Source organism: Thunnus thynnus, chromosome 22, assembly GCF_963924715.1.
Source record: "Thunnus thynnus chromosome 22, fThuThy2.1, whole genome shotgun sequence".
In the NCBI taxonomy this organism is placed as follows: domain Eukaryota; kingdom Metazoa; phylum Chordata; class Actinopteri; order Scombriformes; family Scombridae; genus Thunnus; species Thunnus thynnus.
This window is the reverse complement of record NC_089538.1, coordinates 19,227,545-19,248,247: the sequence shown is the minus strand read 5'-3', so window position 1 is coordinate 19,248,247 and position 20,703 is coordinate 19,227,545. Positions and strand designations below refer to the sequence as shown.

Genomic DNA, 20,703 nt, shown 5'->3' with positions numbered 1-20,703 from the left:
CTTGAAACGTTAAAATGACAACTGTTTGAAATTACGAACCGGTGTGTATATGGTCAGCAGCCAACTAGGGTTATGTTAGAATGAAAGAAAGTCTGATCTTTTTCCTTATTATAGCTACTAGTACTAACTAGTTCTACACCATGTCTTCTACATTGATAGTAAACTGGTTAAGATATTGACTTTTTGCCTTTTGGGTCATTCAATTTTAGCCTCAGTCTTCTAGCACCAACCCTAACCCTATGTACTGTATGTAGCTATCAAGTGCGTATTCAAGACTCTTTAAGAAAGATTCTCTCGATTCTCTAGCCAGCTGGAAACAATGAAAAGGAGATAGGGTTGCCAACTTCCTGAAATGGAAGTATGAAATGCCAGAGAGGTTGGGAGGGGAGCTTTTAGTTTCCAATTACAGGATGATTCCGTATTTTACGACACGGCTGGCAACCCTATCTGGAGACAGCATTTGCGACCAACTCATGGAGCTAACGTTAGCTTCATTTGCTAGCTTGCTACAGCTGAGGGCAGCTGGCAAAACTGACAGTCACAGGCTAGAAATGAGAAGTCTCATTTTGTCTAACAGTGTCTGAAATCAAGGACCCATTGTTCCAGAAACTTACCAAGAATTTCAAGGGGTGAATCTGAATCGTGAGAAGTTGTCGAGGAGCCAAAATAGCAAACTTTTTATCAGCTAATTCACCAGCAGTATGCCACAGCTATGGCTGTCTGTCCAATCAGTTTGGGCAGCACACAGATGGCTGGTTCCTGATCCCAAGCCCAGCCTTGGTGTGTCACGTAGAGATTAAATTGCCTGATGTGGCAGTCACCCATTTCTTTCACCTTATCCCCTTCCATCCCAAACAGAGAAGAGTGTGCATTAAACATTCCCGTCATGTTCAACCTTTTTGTCTGTCCCTTGCTTTAAAATGTCAGCTGCCTTGTTAATACAAAAACTGACAGACAGGGTAAAATCTGCAGCTTTTTTCTCGGTAACTAAGTTGGAAGGAGTCATGGTGATAACCTACATAACATCCTTCAGTTGTGCACCATATAATTGCTGAACTTTGGTTTGTTCAAAAGCTCTTGCAAACTTTTAAACACATATATTTCCCCATTGTTGATAAGTTAGATATTCTTTGTCATGCAATTGCATTTGTTTAACCATAATCCTTGAGTAATAGTAAAACATCTTTAATGGTACCTCTTTTTCCCCTCCCACAGAGAAGCCGCCGCCCCCTCAGAGCAGACGAAACACCCTGAGCTGCCTGAAAGGGGCGGAGCCCAGCATAGTGCTCAGCGCCTCCAAATCAGACAGCATAAGCATCATTCCCAGCTCCGAGGTGGCATCTCAGCTCAGCTCGCCAGCCACGGGGCCAGGGCGGAGCGACACATCAGGTTGCCACGGGCGACGGGGGATGATGCAGGCCATAAAGAACGAGAGGCGGGCCTCCAAGGTATGAATAAAGTGTGGAGCTGAGCCATTGCTTGTCATGTGATTTAAAGTGCATTTGTCTCAGGGCTCACAGACAAGCAGTAATGTACAGCCCAACAGTTTGGAAATAAACAGATAAATACACCCCTAGCACTAATAATATATGATACCAAACAACAAAATGTGTCCTGAGCACAAAGTGTCACAATACAGAAAGGTGATATTGGATGTTTGCTCAGAATTACATGCTTCTTTACTTTCTTTAAAGTGAGACTATGTAACTTTCACTAAGCAGTAGTAACAGCTGCATCTGCTGCCACAAGTGGTAATTACAGGAGGCTGGCACATTTAATTCAGCAGGCAAGGGGTGACAACTGAAGCCATGGCAACAGTCAGTTAATAAAGTTACTCAACATATAATATGTCCAGCTAACGTTACAATCCCCATCATCTTCACACACTCTGCCAGCAGAAAAGTTTGAAATTTAGTTTTGTTTTGATGAGAAGGAATTTGCTTTTTGCTCATTTAAAAGTTACTCAATTTTGCTTAAAAGAACAACTTAACACCAGCTGAAACTCTTAGTTTTGCTAATATCCAGTGGTTTAACTTCTCATCTTGCTGCAAGTGATGTAGAGGGGTACTCCAAGGTGTGGTTGGTGCACTGTGACATCACTGGTGGGTGTGGTTGCAGGTACAACAGAGCACACTTTAAACTCCACCTACCCACATCCAGCAGTAATGCCAACCAGAGAGGGCAGTGAAACACTTCTTGCCTCATGTTAAGTTTGGCATCCTTTTGTTTAATTGAAGGAAGGTTTTGTAGAACAACATGTTAATGTTTCTTCTATAATAGTGAATAAAGTATTGTTTGGTACAAAAAGATGGGGGAAATGTTCACATTGATGCTTTATTTATCAGAGAAACAGACTGAATAGCAATACTATCAATACTACTGACTATATAGAAGAGCTAGTGCTAGTAGCACTATTTTTATTGATTTAGTAATTTATTTTTGGACACATGGAGGCAGACTTCCACAATAAGTTCATCCTGACCATGTTTAACATTATTATGACCTTATAAAGTTGATATGGTTGTCACATAAGCAAACAGATACACGTCAGCACACAGAGCAACATTAGCATTCATTCAGTCTCCACTTTGTTTACTAGCTAGCGGCTAACTTTGTCTGTATGGCGTCTGGTGCTTGGCAGGTAGCATAAAGAGGATTTATCAGAGCTTTTTCACTGAGAAGTAGCTGCCTGCTGCTGTTGGGAACAAGGTTGATGAGGACAGTAAGAGTGAACCAAAACAGTAAAGTTGCAGGCTGTAAAACCAGCACAGAGCTAAAAGAGAACAACTGCGGAGATTATCGATCATTTTCTGTGTATTGTAGTTTTGAGTCCACAATGTACGAATGTCCAGTGTAGTGAAACAAACAATAAAATCCCCAAAAAATACATTCATATAAAATTCTGTTCTAGTATATTTCATGTTGCTTTTCTGTCTCCAAATGTAGTTCATCTTGGAGGCTTGGACCAGTATTTCATGCTCTGTGTGTAGCGTCATTATGACTAAATGTATTTCATTTGTCTGACTTTGATGACCAAAAAAGATTTGTTCTTCCGAGTAACTCCCTGATGTTTTCTCACTGAGAGTTTCAAATGTCTCATCTTAAATGGTTAGAAGAACTCATTATCAAATCCAGAGAGACACATTAAACAACGTCAGAAAGCATGAAGCATTGCCAGAGTCACAGGGTACTCAGAGACCACTCAGTGGTGGCTTAGCTGAATTCAAATTCATGTTGGATGAAGACCAAAGAACTTTTATACTTACTTACATGCTTAGGCCTTTGTATTCCCTAAGGAATGTAGGCCATCGACAAAAGCCCTCCATCCCCTCCGGTCTTTTGCCTTTTGATCTAGTTGCTGCCATAACAGCCCCTCAGCCTTAATCTCCTGCTCTGTGCTTCTTCTCCAGGTGGTTCTAGGTCTTCCTCTGTTTCTCTTGCCTTGTGGGTTCCATGTTAGTGCCTGTTTGGTGATAAATTTATTGTGTCTTCTGAGTGTGTCTCTCAGAGTGGCCTATCCAGCTCCACTTCCTCCTCAATAATTTGAAGTTCTTGCTTGGTACGTTCCCATAGATTGGTGTCGGTGTTGGTGTCTGGCCAGTAGACTCCCAGGAGGCGTCCGAAGCAGCGGTTGGTGAATGTCTGTAGTTTGTTGAGTATGTTGGTGGTAATTTTCCATGTTTCGGATCCGTACAACCGAGTGGATTTGACGTTTGAATTAAACATTTTCAGTTCAGTAGTGCTATATCATCAGCAAAATCTAGATTCTCTAGCTGTTCAGCCAGGCTCCAGTGTATGCCGATTTTGCTGTTGTTGGTTTTTTGGTCTGTAGTCCAATCTATGCAGAGGAGGAAGAGAAAGGGTGAGAGCAAACATCCTTGCTGCACACCAGTCAGGGCCTCAAAGGCCTCTGATGGGCATCCTTCATGAATAACTTGACATTGCAGCCCTTGGTAGGTGTTCTTGATGATGCTGATGAATGCCTGAGTTCACCATCAGTTTCCAAAGTGTCTCACAATAGACGCTGTCAAATGCCTCTTCAAAATCTATGAAATTGACATTGACAGGAGAGTTCCATTTTATGGATTGCTCAATGAAAATCTGAGGGTTGCACTCCCCTGAGGTCTTCTTTCTTGGGAATCTTTACGATGATGCCATCTCTCCAATCCGACAGGACTTTATTTTCCTCCCAGATAGTCCCTGTGACATGGTGAGGCATGCTTGGGGAGATTTCAGTGTCTGCCTTGTGGGCTTCAGCTGGTATCTAGCCCTTCTGCCTCACCTTCCCTCAAGACCTTAATGGCCTTTCTAAGCTCCATCTTGGTGCGGTGGTTGCAGTTTATCTCCAGCAGATTTAGCAGCTGATGGAGTATCTGCTGTCAGTTGAGGGTGCTGTCTGATGATCAGGTGTCTAAAGTGTTCAGTCCATCTCTGAAGTTGATCTCCCTTGGTTGTGAGGAGTGTACCTTTTGTGTCCTTAATGTGTACTAGTGCTTGTTTGAAGTAGCCGGTGAGTTTCTTTGTGGTTAGGTAGAGTTCCCTCAGATTGTTTTTTCCTGCTTCATCCTCTGCCTGCTGTGCTAAATCCTGTGCTAATCCTAGATGTACTTCTTTTTGTCCCTTCTGACACTTTCTTCACTGCCTTGTTTGCTGCTTCATATTCTTTCTGTGCTGCTGCCTTTTTTTGTTCTAGTTTTACTTCTATTTAGTACCTCCTTTGTTCCCTTCTCTCACTCACTTTCGTGTATGTCTCTGTGGATAGCCAGGGTTTGCTTTTTGTCTTTTTTCTCCCTACCACTTCACATGTTTCCTTTATTTGGTCTTGAGACCTTTCCTCATCTCCTCCAGTGATCTTTTGGTTTCTGTTTCTTGGTCTTGTAGTGCTTGAAACCAGTTGTGTAATGTGACCTGGTATAGTTCCAATGTGCCTTTATCTTGAAACTGCTGTATGCTGGATTTGATTCTTCCTTCTCTGGGATTCATACATTTGAGTTTCAGCTGTGTCCTTGCTATGACTAGGTGATGGTCAGACCCACTGTCAGCTCCCCTTTTCACTCTGACATCCAGCAGTTAGTTACTAAACTTCTGGTTGATACAGATGTGATCGATCTGATTTTCCATAGTGTGGTTGGTGGAAACCCATGTTGCTTTATGGAAGTCCTTGTGTGGGAAAACTGAACCTCTGATAACCAATCAGAATCAGCTTTAATGCCAAGTAGGTAATCGGATTACATTCAAGGAATTTGACTTGGTGTTGTTTGGTGTGTAGTAATCAAAAATAAACAGTAAAAATATACACAAATACAAATCTGCATAGACTGCTGCAAATCTTTCTCCATTTTCATTCATGGTACCCAGCCCTTGCTTTCCCATTCTCAGCTCATAACCATTATTGTTTCCCCATATCTTCGCATTCATGTCTCCCATTGAAATCATGATGTCATTTTCTTTTTTGGTCTGGAGTATGTGATGTAGTTGGTTGTAGAAGTGGTCCTTGGTTTCATCATCTGCGTCGTTGGTGGGGGCGTAGCATTGTACTATTTGAAGGTTTATTTTCTTATGCGTAGTATGAAATTTTGCTGTAATGATCACTGAGTTGATGGACTCCGAGCTGATGAGGGCCCTCTGGGTTTCTTTGGATAGCATGAACCATACTCCCTCCGTATGTGGTGCAGAGTATTCCGGGTGCCCCGCATACAATATGGACTTACCACTGGCCAGTTTAACTTGCCCTGACTGGAGCTATATGGTTTCACACAGACCCAGGAGAGATATTCTGTACCTCCTCATCTCCTCCACTATTACTGCTGTCTTTCCTCCTGCATACGTGATCTAGGTGTTAGAAGATTCAGACGCACCTTCTCCTTGCAGTTTTCCATGTACATCATCATTTTCTCTTTAGCTTGGGAAACTGAAGAGTCTTCCTTTCCAAGACTTTGGGATTTTTTGGTTTTCATCAATGTTTCTGTAGCATGGATGTTTTTTATGGGTTGGGGTTACTAGCCCCAAGGCCAATGTTCCACCATTCCTGGTTTATAGTGTGTTTTGGAGTTGATTTGTTAGTCCCCTCTCCCATATTGTCTTCCAGGTAATGCATTACAGTCTCATACCTCATGAGACCAGACAGGCTTAGTGTCGTCTACAATCTGTCTCGCCATGTCAAGAACAACCAACTCCTGCTACTATGTAATGAAAGCCGCAACCAGTACAACAGTATATCTATTGCAAACATTTCATACCAGCAGCTCCACACAGAAAAGAACTCTAATACCAATATCAAAAATGAAAATCCCAGCAGAAGTGGCACACTTACAAGGATATTAAAAAACATCAATCTGCTGTATGTATGCTGCATACATTTCAGTTGGAAAGCATTCAAGAGGTTTAGCCACTTGAAAAAGGCATTTTAATTTTTTCCTGTTTTTATTCCAGTTGTTAATTTTACATCTCCTATTTGCCATTAAAAGAATGATTTTTTGTATCATTTCAAATCCCGTCTTCTATTTTTTTCATCTCTTCCCATCTTTTTTATTTTCTTGTTTTTCCCTATTCTTCCTTCCTCCGTCTTCATTTCCTCTCCTCTTCTGTTTTTTTAACTTTTCTCCTCTCCTCTGTCTTCCTCCAGGTCTTGGGAATCGTCTTCTTCCTCTTCCTCATCATGTGGTGTCCCTTCTTCATCACCAACGTCACCTTCGTTCTGTGCCGCGGGTCCTGCAACGAGTCGCTCCTCCATGACCTCCTCAACGTCTTTGTCTGGGTGGGTTACATCTCCTCCGGGGTCAACCCTCTGGTCTACACCCTCTTCAATAAGACCTACAGGAGAGCGTTTTCCAACTACATCAGGTGCCAGTACAATGTGGGGGCCAACGCAGCCGGACAGAGTTGCAAAACCCTCCTGGTACCCCCACCGTGCCCGTCACACGCTGTGACCCCTCTTCTATCAGGTGGTCACGGGAAAGCAGGCGTGGATCGCAATAGTAACTGTCGCAACGGCAGTAGGGGGGACAACGGGAGGCTGACAGTGGACCCAGAGGACACAACAGATGACGGGTCACAAATTGGAGGCATGTTGCAGAGCCTCTCTGAATGCCACAACGTCGGCATGCTGTCAGAAACAGAGCCAGAAACGGAAATGGAGCATGAGCTGTCACTCATCAGCTACAACCCGGCCACCACAGAACACACTAGCAGCGTGTGATTGCGTGCTTCTTGCTGTTTTATGTCTTTTCTTTAACCTGCAGACACTGAGCTGAGCAGCGTGACGATGGGCTGGTGCTTGGAGCCGAGAGCATTTTCATTAGTTGACTGTAAAACTGCAGTGGGTACGCTTATATTGACAGGACTAGTCTTGGTTGAGGAGCCTTATCCCCACACTGAAGTGCACTACTTACTTCAATGTGTCAAAGAAATCTGATTATGAGAGGAGTCAGCTTCTGAGGCTAAAAAAGTGGGAATATTTTTGAATGAAAACCAGTGTTTCAATTGTGTTTGCCTTCTAGTTGGTGCCAAAATGTTGGTTTTCATACCATAAATAGAGAATGAAGGCTTTTCTTAGACTCTTATCCATTTGTAATTGTGCTCAGTGTTCACAAAATGTGGTGTACTTCAAGGGGACCAAGGTGCCTGCTGAGAACCAGACAGGGAAGAAGTGCGTTACGAAACAGTCAGTGAAGAGCTTTGTCTCATTGTTAACCTGGTATGACGTGACGCCGTCCTCAACAGAGTCCCACTGATGCAGGTTACAGAGTCGAGCACCGACCGCTGAGGTCAATGGGGTCAAACTATGACTTCAAGCCTTCACACAGAGTCAAAATGCAGTCTGAGCTATGGTTTATGGGGACTCTCTCCACACCAAGCAAACTAAACCAAATCTATTCATAAAAAGTCATAAAATCTCTCTGAATGAACTTTTCCAGCATGTATAATGAAACTATTCAGCTGACAGAAATGAGATTTTCTCGAAACTCTCTGGAGGCTGCAATGAAAGTTTGTCTGAGAGGACCAAGATGAAAGAATGTACAACGACCACTGGTCTCTAGTGGACTCACAGTGCCATCTGGTGGTCACATGACACAGAGAGGTTGCTCCCCTTGAAGTGGACAAAGGGGCTAAAACAGCTAAAAGCATGGCGCAGGCCTTTGGTCCAACACAGCTGTCAGGCTCTTGCTTCCCTTGATCGATACACTCGCCTCTTTGAAAGTTTTTTTTTGGTTTGTTTTTTTTACTGAAAACAACCAATAAAGTTTACAATAAAAAGAAACAATCTAAAAGTAAAAATGTGAAGAAAAAAAAAAGTTTTTGATGTAAGGGTGCACAAATGTTTCCCAGATGTCATCCTTAAAAGGAACGACAGATCTGATGACATCAACCATAACGTCACTGTTAGTTTCATCATATAGCCATCGTTATCACTGAGTCATCTTCATAAAACAATATAAAACTTACTGGTCTTCCTCAAATGTGATCAAATCACAAACACACCTTTATATTCGGAAAATATGGGAATTCGGTTACCACTTCCTACATTTTTCATTGAATAGGCTTTAACAGTTGACCGGTCAGCTATGAGCTGACTAATTTGACCACATGTAGTAAATTTATTTCACTGATAAAGGGGGGATGAGTAGTAGATGAGGGAAAAACAGAATTAAGAAATATTTTTTTAGATTGTAGACACAGATTGTATTAAAGGGTTTAATCAAAGTCAGTGAATCTCTCCTTAAGATTGTTGTCCCACAAGTCTAGTCAGCAAACTGCAGATCATATTATTAGATGTATTCATGTCATCTTCAAGTTATAACCAAGGCTGTTTATCTCTGAAGGACAAATTCTTGAATTAACAAGAAATTCTCTGTCGTTTACTTTGTAAATGGAGGATTTTTATACAAGGTCATCCATCAGATCAGTCCTTTTCATCCAAAAATCCTTCAGCAACATGAATTCCCAGTTATGCTACTGGCCAAAATTTGCTAAGACAGTACGGTGAATGCCAAAGAGGAAAGAGGGAACATTAATGCTTAAATGAACGCTCTGATAATGGGTTCAAGACAAAAACTAGGCAATATCTCAGAGAATTGCAGGTTTGATCAATAATTACTGGTTAAAAGCTCTAAATCAGTCTCTTTGATCTCGTCTTTTACAATCTGTTCAGCCTGAGTCACCAGATGCCGCAGTGTGACTCAAAGACCGAATACCCTTAGATTTCATCTGTCGCATAAGACGGACAAAAAGTCAATACGCTATAAGAGAGACCCCTGACTCTATCAAGACAGATCAGTAACCCTCACAGCTCTGTCACGCTGATTTTCTTGCCCTCCCACATTTATCAACATCTGACAGGCGACGTAATTCCACCATCAGCTGAAATATCTACAGTACACTGCTTTAGGGGGAAAAAAAGGATTAAACCTTTTGTAGGTTTTCCTTCCATCTTAAATGATTTTGTCACAGCAGGTGTCACTTTGCCCCAGTGATCAATATTTCATTTTGGTAATAATCCCTTCAGCCATAAGACAGCCAAAACACCTGAATGTACAACCCTTTGTTACCCCTTTAAGGTCATAGAGCAAAGGTCAAAGCCTGGAGTGGACCAATCGAATCCGGAGCCTGAGGTCTGCAGCTGCATCTGCATACAATTAGAATGAAACATAAGAACTGGGAGTCTTTTTATTCTAATTATATGCATCTCTGTGTACTTTATCCACTATTTGTAAGCTACAGACTTACACAGTGGTCATTCGTGCCACTTTTCTCTCCACAGGGGGAGGTCTACATGAGCTAATGTTGGCAAGCCAGCACCGAGGTTTGGCCTACAAATACTGTGCATGTTTGAAGTGATGGTCAAAAGGTCCTCTCTGCGTCACTTAGTTTTGTTTTTGTTCTCCCTCTCTTTTTAATACTCGAAAGGAATGAAACAGCGCAGGAAGGAAAGAAAGAACAAACAAAGAGCAATCAACAAAGTGCACATTGCAAACAGCATGAAATTCCTGCAGGCACTTCATCAAATCATCAAAATACAAACAATAACGACATAAACGAGAGAAAAACAGAAAGAAAAAAAAAAACAGAGAAGAGAGGACTTGCCGAATGGGTCGTGTTTGATCCGTTCAGGTGTGAGCGAGGAAAGAGCTACAGCCAGGCCAGCCGACTCAGTACGTCACAATGTAATAACTATATGTTACCCGTGTACCTGTGTGTATGTGTGTGTGTGTGTGTGTGTGTGTGTGTGTGTGAGTGTATGTGCCAGACCCAGCTCAAATTGCTACCTGAGATTGATTCAGTAACTTTTTCTGGGTTCTATCGATTGTGTCTGGCACAATGGATTGAATCGGCTCGTCCCTGCAGATGCCAATCCCGTTTGGCTCGCGGTCCGGACAGATGAAAGCAATCACTCTGAGAAATGATCTGAATGGATTTCAACTAGCTAATTCGATGCAGGTCTGGTGTGTATTGAAATAGTTGGAGCCGTTTATTGGCAGAGTTTCATTTTGATACATTTGAGGAGGGCTCATTTGGGATTGTCCACCCCCCTCCCCCTCCTCCTCCAGGACTTTGTTTTTGTTTTTTTGTTGCTAAGCAACAATACATGCAAGGAGTGTTTCAAAAGATTATATAGTAGCTTACATTTACAAATCTAACTCTATGAGTAAGATGTTTATTGCTCAAACAATAGGAGCATACGCACAAGGAGAAATTCTTTGGCACAGTTTTGAAAAACTTGTTATGTTCACTGCATTACTGGCTATATTTTGTGTTTTCTGATATATTTTTTTACTCTAAACATTAACTGGCAAACATGGAAATACTTGTGTAACAATAAGGTGTTTCCAATGAAGCTGCAGTAGAGATTATCTTAAATATAGTACAGTTGCACTAAATAAGTCCTGTAATGCATTAATCATTACGAACGCGTGCAATACAAAGCTTCCTCTCTATGAAAAACATGATTTCTAGGTGGCAAAATTTAAAATAATACCTCATCAGAAGAACTCACAAAATCTAAATGTAAGCATACCTCAACATGCTGATTTTTCTAAGGCAGAGCAAGCAAACTTTTTTTCATACCGACCCCAAAAAACTGGGAATCCCAAGACACTTATCATCCAAAGTGTTTTCTAATAACTCCCTCTCACTTATCTTCCCAAACATGCAACTCTGTCACTAAATGGCTCTGAGAATAGCCGGAGTTGCTGCTTGTTCAAGGGTCTGACAAACCCGACGTCTCCAGTGCACTTACGCTGAATAAAACGTTTCCTCTTGAGACTGAGGCGTCAGCACCCTGCGATGCTGGTTTGCACTGACACGGATCAGGTTTGTCTCGCTCTTGTACGATCCAGCGCTCGTGAGTTAGCTATCTCTCTCTCTCTGTGTTGAACCTTCCTCTGTTATGCAGTAGCTGTTTTTTATACCATTTTAATTGTGAATGTTTGTCTATGACACCTCTTCTTGAGTTTATACAATTATTATGCCATCATCCACATAATGTATATTTTCTTTTTTTTTGTGTGATGCTGCTATTTATTTATTAAAATATTATTCTAATGTGTTGCCAGTTGTCTTATTTTTCATATTAACCACATGGTAAATGTCTTGGTTTTTTTTGCTTTAAGCTTCATCCTGCTGAAGTCTCTGGAGAACTTGACTCTGCTGAACTTACACAAACAAGTTATTCCACAGTGTCAGGGAAATCGTTAAATAACAAAATTGTGTTTTGAATGTGGAAGTGGCTGAGGTGACGTGTAAATTGGATTCAGCTCCTCCTGAGGGAACATTTCTTTGAGCAAATCACAAGTACCAAACCACAGAGCAGCAGAACAACAATCCTCATGGTGAAAGTTACTGAATTGTTTGAAATTCCTCCCCTCTGATAATTAACAGCTACACACCCCGCTGTTTAATTTGGGGAATATTTGATAACAACAGTAGTTAACAGTAGGTCCCTGGCTACTCACTCCACTCTGCTATTATATTATTTTCTACTGCGAACATCTTCCAATCAGTGGAAGCTTTTATCCAAAGTGCTTCACTGTACCGTGAATAGAGCTGAACCTGGAGCTAATTAAACCCTCAGCCTTGGCTTTGTTTCAGCGTCACGCTCTGCTCATTGAGCCCATACAGAAAACCCTCATGATATGAGTACAATGAGTATCCATGCTGGCAAAGTAAGGTATGTATTTTCTACTTTGTGAACTGCTCAGTTAGATACATATAAAAACAGAGTGTTAAGATACAGCACTGTGTAGATTTTTAAAAGAATGTTGTTAACTGTGGTCTTATAAAGTTTACTGTATATAGATTATACACTGTGTAAGTTCTGGAGGACAAACTGCACATATACCATATAAAAGCCTACTGTGTGCTAAGTAGCACTCAATTGTTTAAAGGGACATTAAGCAGGATCCCTTGTGTCTCATTGCACGAAATGACCACAAAATAGGTCCGTGAAGGTTTTGCAGGGCTGTTAATTCATGCAAATGATCTCACCAAGTGTTGAGACTAATTTCAAAAGGATATTAAAGGAAAACACCTCCCTCATTCAAATTTACAGAGGCTCCGAAACCCCCACGTGAATTTTCAGCTTTAACAATGAATGTTGATGGTGCTGTGCATAAGATTATAAAGCCTTCAAGCCAAAAACGTAATAATTATTACATTTTCCATGTGAATATTTACAGTACAGTGTTACCTCCTCACTTAATATCTCTGTTGGATCTCTGCTGTACTGATACTTGCGCTAATCTGTTAAAAATATGACTTTTTTAATCAACAAGTCCCAGAAAACTGTGCTAAAACTTTTTCTGTGTAGCTGTTGCTCCTACTGGCAGCTGCTAGAAGTCGATAAAGGTCATATTATTCACTGCACCTTTAAAAAAAAAAGCAGAGACCCACCGCTTTGTAGTTTCACACATCTCAACAACCAGGTGTGATGCCCACTTCAAGCCACATGATGGCACCACAGAGTGAAGTATAAGAGTAATAGGAATCACAATCAATGAAAAAAAATCAACAAATATTACAGACAACAAGAAAGAAAATGTCAAAGTCACTTTTCTCTGCAGTACTATGCAAACCTAGATCCTCAAAACATCCTTGTTTTAAAATCAGGGTGTGTGTTTATTCCCTGGTCAGTAACTGATCAATACTGATGAAAGAGCTTCTGAAATGTATTTCACCACAGGGTATCTACTGTAGGAGCTGCACTGTAGGTGTCCCAAGTGTGAAAATATAGATTTCATATAGAATATGAAATGTGTGAAACATAAATGACTGCATGCTACCAGTTATTGCATATCCCCCCTGCAAAAATATGTATAATATTATATACCTGTAGACCGTTTTATTGAATTTTCACTGCTGGGAAACAGCTTGGATATTGCTTTAACCTTTAATATTAGTTTCATAGGGGAGATAATGTAAGAAAAATACAGGTATATATAACTGGAATGTAATCATACTGTTAGTAATAGTAATGAATGCCCAGGAAAAGGGATCATTCAGTCCTTGAGACGCTTCTTTCCTTTTTCATAAGCCTCCTCGGCAGCTTCTTAATGAAATCAGCACCACGGACAGCGACAGGCGCGTCCATAAACATGATGTTTGCGGCGTCGTTAAAATCAGCACCAGGGACAGCGACAGACGCCGAGGAGCCAACAACCTGCAGATAAGATGCGTGTCTCAAACATGACGCAACAGCGCCGCTGTGTGGCGACGTTGGAGGAACTGCAGGAGTCTGTGAGGGCAACCAGGGTGGTTTCTCTGCATGGTACACAAGTACATACGTGCAATTTTCCTCTACTTTTTTAGTTGAGTTGTTAAAATATAGTAAGTCTGTCTAACTGGCCAGTATTCCTTAATGCGTGGAAGGTAGAAAAATATACAAGAACCACTTTACAGGCTGTAGTCTGAACAAATGTAACAATCCAGGGTTTTATTGGGGTTTGCTTAATGCCCTCTGCTGATTAATTAAACTGCTGATTACAGTTTGAGGTGAGCTAATTTATCAGTGTGATTAAATGTATTATTAATACAACCACCGTTCTTTTTATAGCCTGGTAATGTGCAACACAACCTCAACCTCATGCATGACTTTACAAGAGATGCTTGATTATTCATATGTGAGTCATTGTTTCCTTTGCGGTCAACATTTCTGCACCACACCAGCTGATCTCCAGCTGAAGTCCACCCACTTCAGTATTCTTTTGTTTTAATACAAACAGAAAGACATTACACTCCAGATATACAACATTTTTCAAGTGTTATGGTTTTTTTTATAGATGCATTAGGTGCTGTTTAAATAGCTCTGTATTAAAATAGACGTCCATTACATTTTACTCCTATTAAAATGCGCTTTCTGAATACACTTCCATTCTCTTTTTTTAATTCTAAATCCTTTGTATTCCAGAAATCCTATTTTATCTCCCTATCTAGCATCATTTCATTAATCTTACAGGTGGAAAGTGATATCAGCTTGTTTGTCTGGGTTGAAAACAGATCTGGTGATTACCTTCTTCATCTCGAGTTCATTAATTACAGCGAAATGATCCTCCAGTTCACAAATGTGTTTACATGTAAGTGCCGTATTCCCACAGGCCTGCAGCGGCTCTGCCTGCTCATCCATGCTGCTCGACTGAGTGGGTGGTGGTCTCGGCTGTCACCGGCGAATCTCGGAACGTTTCGTTTACGCATGCGCCGTTACAACGATTTGCTGCATCTCCCCTGGTTTGTTTGAGCCGACGGCTGCGTCAAGCAAATGCGAGTAGAAACACCAGCGGTTAAGACATGTAAGCCTTCAATATAAAGCACCATGATTGTGCTGAAGTGTAAGTGGGTATGATGACACATAAAAACGCTTTATTTCAGCTTTGTGTGTGCATATGTAACTCTGCTTTAACCTAATATCATCAGCAAATAACCTAATAACAATTTACTGCAAGTTTGACAATTTACTTTGAAATACTTGAGTTTAAAGCTACAAAGATCTTCTTCATGTTCATTCTTCTTTAGACATTGATATCACTGTCAAATTTCATTATTAAGATTATTATTTCAACAATATGTTTGTTAATTTGCATGATACTGAAGAGGAAATAAAGTTTAAAAAGTCAGAGATAATAAAAACAATATAAATGTTAACTAAAGGAGGTTTTGCACACAGTGTTTTAGTGTTTGGTTGTGTTTCCTCATCTAACATCTTTAAAGTCTCTCTCCACTTAAAAATGTGTTATTATTACTTCAGTTGGCTGTTTGACCTTCACTGTGCACAATGATGTGTGTGCAGAAGTTTGTTTCCACATTCATCTGCTCACAGTGGAAATTTGCTCTGTTCTCACCTTAAGTTTAAGGTGTGTAAGTCTGAGAAAGATTTGTGACATCACAACTAGTATGGAAGCCAATCCTGGTCCAACAGGCGACTTACATAAGTGCGACGTGGAAACCTGAAGCCTCCATATTTGTATATTTGTTGGTTTTTCAATGAGGGAGAAAGAACAGATGCAAAAATTTCTAACTAGATATTTTTGTTTGGTTCTCTTAAATGGAAAAACCTTAAAAATTATGATTCAAACTGACTATTTTTATATGTTTTAAAACATGTCTGGAGGGGATTTTTAACAACTGGTGATCACTTTTTGTGCAAGAAGGGGAACCATATATGAAATATTTACAATATTCATTAATAAGACAAAGATTATTTCTTTTAATTGTATCAAATATGAATACATATACATGTCTTTTCAAATAGCAAGTATTGTCCTCTTTTAATGGAAATAAAATAAGCATCCCAATTTTTAAAGGTCTTTGTGTTTAGTATACACCTGCAACACGTTACTCTGAATATGCTTTTATAAGTTCTTCTTTTTATATATTTAATTATTGTGGAAGCTGCACGTATCAGTTCTCGAAATAAGCACTTGATAGCAGTGGTTTAACTATGGTATATGTGCATATATAGACTGTCAGTCAGCATGTTTTACTTTCTTATGGACTTTTAATTGGGTGTTTTATTCTGATAATGTCACCGGAAGTACGCTGCCTCTATAATACCAGCTTGACGCTCGTCAGCTCGACTGACGCTGCCTTGGAAACGACATAAATCCAGTCCACGCAGCTGGGATGCGAGCAGGGACCCAGATTTCCTCACTTCAAAGGCTTCCGCTCCTCTCCTCCTCTTCCTCCTCCTCCTCCTCCTCCTCCTCCACCTCCACCCATCCATCCCTCCATCCATCTATCTATCTATCTATCTATCCATCTATCTTTCTTTTCTTTCCCAGCCTTTACGAGCTGCGAACGATCTGAAATGAATTGCAGAGCAGGAGGGAAGGGACGAATCATTTGAATAAGCGATAGAGAGAAGAAGAAGAAGAAGAAGAAGAAGAAGGTGGTGGTGGTGACGGTGACGGGAGAGGCTGCAGCCAGGTAAATCTGCTTCAAATCGGCTTTGCATGTGACAGCAATGGTGTGGACACATGCGTCCTGTGGGGGAGCGCGTACAGGGAGGGGAGAGAGGGCGCGTTTGTTATTGTTATTGCATCGTACACACGCACAACACAACGCACCCGCACTGACGGAACTGCATGCTTATTAATTAGACCCTATTTATCTGCAGGGCTCGAAGCCTCCCGTTTTCTCTCCATTCTTCTTCTTCTTCTCCCCCTCCTCCTCCTCCTCCTCCTCTTCCTCCTGTATAATCGTGACCGTCGTTCCTAACGTACGCGCTGGCTGGTCAGGTGTCTCTGCGTTCCGCCTGCAACAAAATGTCACCAGTTGGTTGAATGTGTCATGGGATTTGGCAGGGGAACGAGCTCGTGGCTGTATGTCGACTAGGGAAAAAAAAAAGAGAGCAATGCTGCCTGTCTGTCAATACTGATCAAGCAAGATGTCTTTCATGTGAAGGTTCTGTGTAGGAACATGTCTTAAGATGCAAAAATGAATGGACTAAAATGTGTTGGTGCAAATATTTTAATCTTGTCTTGTTGGAAAATGCATGCATGGTATAAGAGTGCATGTATGTTTAAATGTATTGCAGTAAAATGTTGTGTTTTTTGACCGCAGATATGGATTCAAACCTGTTGGATTCTCTAATGAGTGTTAATTTCAACCACAAACTGTATGAATGTGTTAGTTATTGCTCTTGATGTTGCTCCTCTTGCTTTTGCTGCTGTTGCTGATTGTTGTTGCCTTGTTCAGCTGGTGCAAAGGTCTGCTGAAATTTAAATGGGAGGTGACCTCTGACACCTGGTGGGATTAGTGCAGATTATTATACCAATATGATGTTTTTTGTTTTTTTTTTGCAAAGGTGAAACAGGGAGAAATCAATCAGTCGTCCGTCAGAGCCAAACAGAGAAAACTGATCACATGAGGATATTGTTAGAAAGCGTCTGATATAAATAAGACATAACGGCAAAGTTGACGTTTACAGCAGATCATCAAAGTAATACAGTGAAGTCCTAAACTGCTTTCACCTCCTTCTACTATTACACACACACACACACTTTATATTTTCCTTAAATGCAAGTTAAGACATATTTTAGTATGTTTTTTTTGTGGGTTTAAATTAAGCTTTGCCTTCTTCTTCATGCCACCATTTGTCAAATACCTGCAGGGTAAGTTGGGAGACCATCAATCTACCAGATGAAGGTTTAAACCCATTTCATAGGAAGTAGCTTCCCTGCTGTCGTGTCATTGAGCAAGATACTAGATCTTAACCAGGTCTTTAGCCAACTTTGACCTCTGCAGCTGTATTCGTCAAGTTTTTCAGAATAAGAAGGTCCTACTTTTCTAGGACTTTGAACACAAGCATTTTGTTAACTCCCATCTCCACCAGTATTTAGGAGAGCTCCAGAGGTGTCCAAACTTGTTAGGAGCTTTCTGGCAGATATTCCATGAGAGGAGAGATGTTTTATGAAAGCTTGATGAGAACAAACGTAATGAAAGATCATTTTTACCCCCTCAACGCCCAATCAAAAGTTTTTATTTTGAAATTTTTGTAACGGGGAACATGCAGTTTTGCTATAGTATATCCGCTTATACAGATATTGCGCATGTGAGAGCAGATCAAAACTTATATGAACACAATCATGCTCCCTCGGCTGGATAAACTAACGAATCTCAACTTCATTAATTCATTCTTACATTTATTTTGAAAGGAACGTACTGTAAGTTAACAGGAGGTGTAGCAAAATGGGAATTTACATTTAGTTTACAGATACCTATTATTTTAATTTACTGTATAGGCTACTTTCTTTTTTTTACCCATGTGAGTAGCTTTGTTTTTTACAGTCTATGAAGGTTAAATGGCGTGTATTCATCTATGTAAACATGTCATCATACTACTACTACTTCGTGGCACGATGTTGTAAAACAGCGACCTCACCCTCTGTCCTAAGAGTAATCCTCCTCCTTACTGAAAGTAAGTGTAGGACGCTTCATAAGTAAGTCTTAAGTCCTTCTCTGAGCTAGGTCATCATTTTAAGACGACCTTATGAACCAATTACCTGCTCGCAAAGCCGGTTTAAACTGAAATCATCAAAGGGAAAGTTATGGTTAAAAAAATGTTCAATCCGGCTCTCTGGGACCAAGCAGAGCTGACTCAGAGGGTACACATTAGTCACTGTATGTTTAATTTTTCTAATGTTACTGCTGTACATGGACATACAAGCCACACAGGGAATCTGACACAACGCTAATATTATAACTGGATAAACTGGACAGTAGATAAATGCGAAGAGCTTTGCCAGTTTAAACAGTCGAGGAAGTGGAACGACTCCAAAATTTCACAACTATCATTAACAAATATACTGAGTCCAATTCTGGTCAACAGCAACCCGAGTCCTTTCAAGTCTAGACTCCAGGCCTGGGTGAAGAGTGATTAGATAATAGGTTTCCTTTGTGTGTGTATATGTGTGTGTGTGTGTGTGTGTGTGTGTGTGTGTGTGTGTAGCTGTACAGTACAGAGCTGTATTCATAAGAGACAGTGTTCAGACAAGCTTGTGCTGATTCCTTACATAAGCGAATCATCGAGGAAGGAGGGCGAAGACGGCTGAGCGCTAAACAAGCATAAACTCTCAAACAGGAACACAGCGCTAATACACACATGGATGCATAACTACACACACACACACACACTTCAGGGAGTAAAGCAAAGACAAAGGGAGGGTGATGCTGTGCTGGTTGACAAAGGCGTGTTCTCTGCTGAGGGCACAAAGGGGATTTTTCTGTTTTTTCGGGTCGTTTTGGTGGCACAATTTCCATTTTTTCTTCCCAGAGAAATTACTCATTTGCTTCTATTTACATTTTTTGTCTGCATTCCAGTGGGGATCAGTGGTGATGTTGCATTTTTAATGGGTATAAACAAACCAAAGAGAGGAGAAACATTTCATATGAGATCATTTGCTCTATTTTACAATGCTGACTAATGGACAGCAGGTCTTTCTTCTTCCTAAAAAGTTCAAATAATGTCGTGTAAGGCTGCAACTAACAATTCATTTTCATTATTTATTCAGCTGTAGATTATTTTCACAGTTAATTTATTAGTTGTTTGGTCAGAAGATGGTGATTACTGTTTCCCAAAGTCTTGAGATACAACCTAAAATGTCTTTTTTTTGTCCACAACCCAAAGATATTCAGTTTATTTTCATAGAAGATTAAAGAAACCACAAAATTTTTCACATTTAAGAAGCTGGAACCAGAGAAGTTTGTCAAAAAGCAGCATAAAACAGGCCCGATCGCCTCAGTGTTTCTCTTTTTTTCTTGTCTGTTTCTGTTCTTTTGTGACTCTGACTCACTCTAGATGTGTTTTTGAAGCTCTCACCATTCTTTCTCCCTTTTTTTTTTTTTTTATAAACAACACATACCGTCTTTGCACAGCACAAAATCCATCCGCATCCTGAATGTCGAATGAATATCACGTCGACATTGCTCATTTTTTTATGTTTTGTACTTAAGCCTGAGGTTTCGGAGGGGGTTTTTACTTTCATCACTCAAGCAGTAAATATACAAAATGTCCACTGTATAATTTAAAAAAAAATGGACGTCTGCCAACTTGAAAACAACCTTTCATTGCGGATGTGCTGTATTTTTATGTCTGCCAGCACCTTGCTGAGTCTTCGGTAGAGATTTAAAGCTTGCCGTTTGACTCACAGAGGATGATTAGGATTCCAGAGGAGAGCGGTGTGTTTTCACAGTAATCTGTATTTCAGGAGTCAACAGTTGAGCCGGTATAGGAAGGAACATTATAGGTTTTGCAGATGCATGTTCTTTCTCATGGATATTCTGTATTCTTCTTCCTCCCCGAAGAGCATGTTCAGTTCTTTCGCCTCCTCTTTCAACCAGATCTGGCTAATTTCTTTTTTTTATTTTAAACGTTTCCAGGTGAAAGGAAGTCGGATATGATTGTGTTATTCAAACCGCCTTCCTCGGATTTCCCCCTTTTTTTTTTTTTTTTTTTTTTTTTTAGCGACACATGTTCAGTATGTCTCGTTGTTTCTAATGGTTTGAATTAACTCCGAAGACGTACGGCAGCCTCTTCGGGCTGCACTTAGACTGAGTGATGTGGCCACTTAGGGATCTGCTGCGGGGCCTTTTCATAGTTTGAATAACCATCTAATACATTGAATAGGATCTGTCTGTCATCGGTCTTTCATGTATTACACCCTGTTCTCGCTGAGAGATGTATAGATAGAGGAAAAATGGTTATGTGGTGAAAGC

At 40.6% G+C, this 20,703-nt stretch overlaps 2 protein-coding genes across 4 annotated transcripts in view; both read left to right on the top strand.

Annotated features, from left to right (window-relative positions):
• htr2cl1 (5-hydroxytryptamine (serotonin) receptor 2C, G protein-coupled-like 1) overlaps positions 1–11,546 on the top strand; it is a 130,382-nt gene extending 118,836 nt beyond the window's left edge. For both annotated transcript variants that reach the window (XM_067579893.1, XM_067579892.1), the window contains 2 exons: positions 1,216–1,448; positions 6,626–11,546. In XM_067579893.1, coding sequence (XP_067435994.1) covers positions 1,216–1,448; positions 6,626–7,198 — 806 coding nt within the window. In that variant the 3' untranslated portion in view covers positions 7,199–11,546. The remainder of the gene's footprint in view (positions 1–1,215; positions 1,449–6,625) is intronic.
• Positions 11,547–16,076: 4,530 nt separating this feature from the next.
• Positions 16,077–20,703, top strand: part of zgc:109889 (uncharacterized protein LOC553542 homolog) — a 48,607-nt gene continuing 43,980 nt past the window's right edge. For both annotated transcript variants that reach the window (XM_067579760.1, XM_067579759.1), the window contains exon 1: positions 16,077–16,413. The gene's annotated coding sequence lies outside the window, so the exon portion shown is untranslated. The remainder of the gene's footprint in view (positions 16,414–20,703) is intronic.